The sequence below is a fragment of the Berghia stephanieae genome, chromosome 10 (assembly GCF_034508935.2).
Source record: "Berghia stephanieae isolate SIO BIC M18660-M18661 chromosome 10, UCSD_Bste_1.3, whole genome shotgun sequence".
NCBI classification, from domain to species: domain Eukaryota; kingdom Metazoa; phylum Mollusca; class Gastropoda; order Nudibranchia; family Aeolidiidae; genus Berghia; species Berghia stephanieae.
Genome location: NC_088369.1, coordinates 35010993 through 35015992, shown reverse-complemented (window position 1 = coordinate 35015992; position 5000 = coordinate 35010993). Strand labels below are relative to the sequence as shown.

General features: G+C 36.1%; 1 protein-coding gene across 2 annotated transcripts in view; it reads right to left on the bottom strand.

Moving 5' to 3' along the window:
• The window catches only part of LOC144981040 (uncharacterized), a 26922-nt gene that overhangs the window by 7145 nt on the left and 14777 nt on the right, over positions 1 to 5000 (bottom strand). For both annotated transcript variants that reach the window (XM_078929128.1, XM_078929127.1), the window contains exons 2-3: positions 3788 to 3891; positions 2409 to 2616 (exon numbers count right to left, since the gene is read on the bottom strand). In XM_078929128.1, coding sequence (XP_078785254.1) covers positions 2409 to 2616; positions 3788 to 3889 — 310 coding nt within the window. In that variant the 5' untranslated portion in view covers positions 3890 to 3891. The remainder of the gene's footprint in view (positions 1 to 2408; positions 2617 to 3787; positions 3892 to 5000) is intronic.

The following is a 5000-nucleotide window of genomic DNA, read 5'->3' as shown; positions in this document are numbered from 1 at the left end:
TCATCATCATCAATATCACCATCATCATCATCATTATCATCATCATCATCATCATCATCATCATCATCATTATCATCATCATCATCATCATCATCATCATCATTATTATTATTATTATTATTATTATTATTATTATTATTATTATTATTATTATTATTATTATCATTATTATTATTATTATTATTATTATTATTATTATTATTATTATTATTATTATTATTACTATTATCATTATTATTATATACCGTAATGTGAACTTTATGTGAACTTTTCTAGCGCAATGTCTACTAAATTGTTTGTTCAAATGCTTTGTTAGGGGTCCCGAACAAACAGCATCAAGAACTGTAGGCCTATGGCGATATCACAAAAATCATGTTTGGTCATAGACAACGCAATTTACAGGTTCGAAAGAAAAGAAAACGGCACAGGACGTCGGGTGCTTGGTATGGGTAGGTCTAGCGTCTCTACTCTTTATTCTTAGTGTTTTGTCCGTGCCCGACGTCTTTATCTAGAAGACGGCAGAAGACGTCAGTGCCGGGTCGTCGGAGTCAGTCTCCGGTGTGGGTTAGCCCTTAGCCATCATAGAGTTAATTGAGAAGCTGTGTTATCACTGACGTCGCAAATGTCAATGTTATCAATTAAGACAGTTTACAGTTTTAATTTGAGGCAGTCCTTAATTAACACAACCAAGAATATTATTATCTAAAAGGCAGGGATTTCCATTTTAAAGTATTCTTCTTCCTTCTCCTCTTTTTTCTTCTTCTTCTTCTTCTTCTTCTTCTTCTTCTTCTTCTTCTTCTTCTTCTTCTTCTTCTTCTTCTTCTTCTTCTTCTTGTGTGGCTATGCGGTCTTGTGGTTTGACATTCACTTTCGGATCGGAAGGTCCTGGGTTCGAGCCTCGCTCGGCGCATAGTTGAGTCCATGGAAAAGGCCCTTTACTTACATTTTCTCACCGAACTTAAGTGTGAAATAAATAGCTGGCCGTTAACAGCGTTGTGTTTGTCGCAAAAAAATGTAATATCGCCTAACAGGCGTCATGTCTCATTCTACATGTTTCGTGATGCCGTTGGTCAGGAACCCTTTGTAAAGCGCTTTGAGCACGTTTAGTGGATATTACAGTATATGAAAAACTCGTCTGCTTTTCTTCATCACCATTATCATCATCATCATCATCATCATCATCATCATCATCATCATCATCATCATCATCATCATCATTTCTTTTTTGTTTTCATTTCGCGCACTCTTTCTTTCTTACCACCTTTCTAGCTATATCTCATTTTTCGATTCTGACATTCCTTCTTTCCCACTAATAATATACCAACGAACAACTTTGACATTTACTGATATTTCGAGTTGAATAGAAACATTTTACATAATGTCTTGTGCTATTGATTTGGGATGAGATTTCCAACGGAGTTTTCAACTACATGTCAATGTATGCTGTATGCGAATACATCCAATCTATATCTCAAACCAAAACAAGAATACTCATACCCTTCAACAGTCGTAACGTCACTTCCCTCGTAATGACGCATGGTGGTAACTTAGTAACTGGCTCTAAACTATCAGAACAATGGCGGAAGCCCTTATGAAATATTTCTCCGACGAGCATAATAAAAGCGTATCCAGAAGAGAAAAAAAAAAACATTATAAATCTGATCATGTTTTGACTTTTACACATTCTGATCACAAGACATATGAAAAGTTCTAGCCAGCATGAAGAATAAAAAGCACCGGTTTTCTTTGTTTTGAACCACGATGGCCGCCGTTGCTGGGCGACGTGACATCAGACTATTGAATCCAATTGGAAAGACAGATCGATCAATGGCATCTTGCAATTCTATTATGACTAGGGGCAGATACGACGACATAAATTACTCGTGTATTATTCCTTACTCACTATAGATAGTATGCGCTTGGCTAAGAAGCTCACAACATTGCCATCCGTAAGTTTAACGGACCAACACACCAAACGATGTGTAACCTTAAACGTCTATAGTCTGTTTAATACAGTTTAGTGAGAATAAATCATGAACGCGGATGGTAAAAAAAAACAACTACAAAGACCTGAGTGACGTCATCTTCGTTACATCTACAGTGTCATACTCTTTTATTTTGCTATGTGGTCTTGTGGTATGACACTCGCTTTCGGATCGGAAGGTCCTGGATTTGAGCATCGCTCGGCGCATAGTTGAGTCCTAGGAAAAGGCTCTTTATTCAGATTCTCTCACTGTACTCAGGTGTAAAATGAGTATCTGGTCGTTAACAGCGTTGTCTATGTCGGAAAAATGTAATATCGCCTAACAGACGTCTTGTTTCGTTCTACATGTTACGTGTTGCTGTTGACCATGAAAGCGAAAGGGTCTGCTAAGTAAATTCAAGTAAATTAAACATTTTGTACTTACAGGTACATAGAAATCGAACAGCGTAATCGTGGCACATTCCAGTGACTTGCTGGGAGTTGAGGCACAAGAGACCATTGCTGGTGCACGGAATTTTTAAATCGTCTCGGAGTGTGTGAGCGGTGATGTCTGTGAACTCTTGTCCATATTTGGTCAGTTGACACTGGGTGGCTTCTATCGTCTCTCGGAATCCACAAACTGGACCAAAATGCTGAAATGTCAAAAAGAAAAAAGAAAAGAAAAGAAAATTTTAGTTTTAACCTCAATTGTATCAATTTTTTTTTTGGATGTAGATATCTGGTGTGAGTTTATTCTGATTTGTGTTGCAAAGAATAGATTATTAACAATCGGTTGATGGTTTAGAATAGGTGCAAATATTTTTATATAATTTTTAAAATTTGATAATTCTAATATAAATTGGTCTCTTACCCCAATACTCTGAACTTGGACATATGATTCATTGTATATTTTTAAATATGTATACATTCTGGTAAGAGCAAAGGGACAGCACTGGTAACTAAGAAGAAGAAGAAGAAGAAGAAGAAGAAGAAGAAGAAGAAGAAGAAGAAGAAGAAGAAGAAGAAGAAGAAGAAGAAGAAGAAGAAGAAGAAGAAGAAGAAGAAGAAGAAGAAGAAGAAGAAGAAGAAGAAGAAGAAGAAGAAGAAGAAGTATGACGATGATATTGATGGGGAAGAAGATGAGGAGGAAAAAAAAAAGAAAGAAAAATGTGATTATGTAAGGGAAATTGGAAGTGATGGTGACTGCTCCAGACATCTAGCCTTTTACGTTGGAATATCACTGGTCACAGATCGTACGTTCTTCAACTAGACATAGAACTTTTAAAGCAATTATCATGTTGGTCAGGAAGCTCTCAATTCAAATTACGATCTTTATACAAATTTAACTCCACAATACTGTCGTTCTCTGGAGGAAAAAAAAACAACATGTAATTAAAATTCTGGCTAGGACACTCTTCCTTAATTGTCGATCGATTAAAATGACACCATCTTGACAACAAAAAACCCTCTTAAACCTGGAATCTCGAGAAGTCTTAGGTTTGAGGGTTTTCGGCAAGATGAGGGTCATTTTAATCGATCTAAAATTGAAGATAAAGCATTGTGGCCAATTGTGTTAAATACGTGTTGTTGTTTGTTTTTTTTTCCAGAATATGACAGAGGACGTTAAAATCGTCAAAAAGTTAAAAAATTCAAGACTTTTTAACAAGTCTTGGAATTGGAATTTTTCGACAATAAATTTTGACCGATATATGGAGTAAATGCTTTCTAGACAAAAAAAAAAAACAAAACAAAAGACAAAACAAAAAAAAACAAAAACAAAACAAAAAGCACATCCGTTTGCCAGAGCAGTGTCACATCACTTACGTGTTCAATTGATTTAAGTGTCTCCACATCTCCGGCACCCAGCCAAGGTCTATCGGAGTTAAACCAGGGGCTCCATTGGCCAGTCGTGCTTGCAGATGCCATGTCTGGAAGAGATCAATAATTGATTATAGATGGATCGTTATAGTCACATTATCTCAGCTTCCTCCTCATCCTCCTGCCTCTTCCCTTTGTTGTATTTTTAATCTACTCCGTTTCCTTGAATACAACGCATAGCACAACAGCAAAATCGATTATTGCTTCGATCGGTTGACTGCTATTACTACTTCTACTACTACTACTACTACTACTACTACTACTACTACTACTACTACTACTACTACTACTACAACTATTACTACTACTACTACTACTACTACTACTACTACTACTACTACTAATAGTTCTACAACTATTACTACTACTACTACTACTACTACTACTACTACTACTACTACTACTACTACTTCTACTACTACTACTACAACTACTACTACTACTACTACTACTACTACTACTACTACTACTACTACTACTACTACTACTACTACTACTACTACTACTACTAGATCGACAACAACAGTCATTACTACTTCAACTACCTCTGTCTTTCTCTCTCAAGTTATACAACCCTCAAATGGTATTTATCACAATAATACAATTCCTGTTCTTGATAAAGCTTGCACAACAGAAGAAGCGAGTAAATTCTTGTAAAAACAAAAAACTGTGCTCCTTTAAAATTGTGCATTATCATATGTTAATCTCTTATCTTGTATTCAAGTGTTGTTCCCGTATGTAGAAATCACGAATGATAACAGTAACCCCGAACTGATTAACTACTTTGGTGGAAAATACCCAATAGAAAATTTAAGAGAAGTTTTCTATAACTATTTTGGTATGTTAAGCACAAAAGTGTTCTGTGAACAGGACGCTGATTTCATGCAAGATAATTTCATCATAAAATAACCAAGCAGACCCTCGAATGGAACCCGCAGGGCAACAGGAAAACAGACATGGTCAGAAGAAGATGGAAGAGTGCTATTGAGGCCTATGAATGTTTCGTCAGGCGCCAAGAGGCATAAGTCAAAAGTAAGTCGATTTCATCATAATATCTTCTTTCGATCATGGGTCGATAGAGTTGCAATATAGAGGGAAAGAAGATGACGATAAGTTCTCATTAAATTATATCACTCAGACTATAAACGTTAAAGGTTAC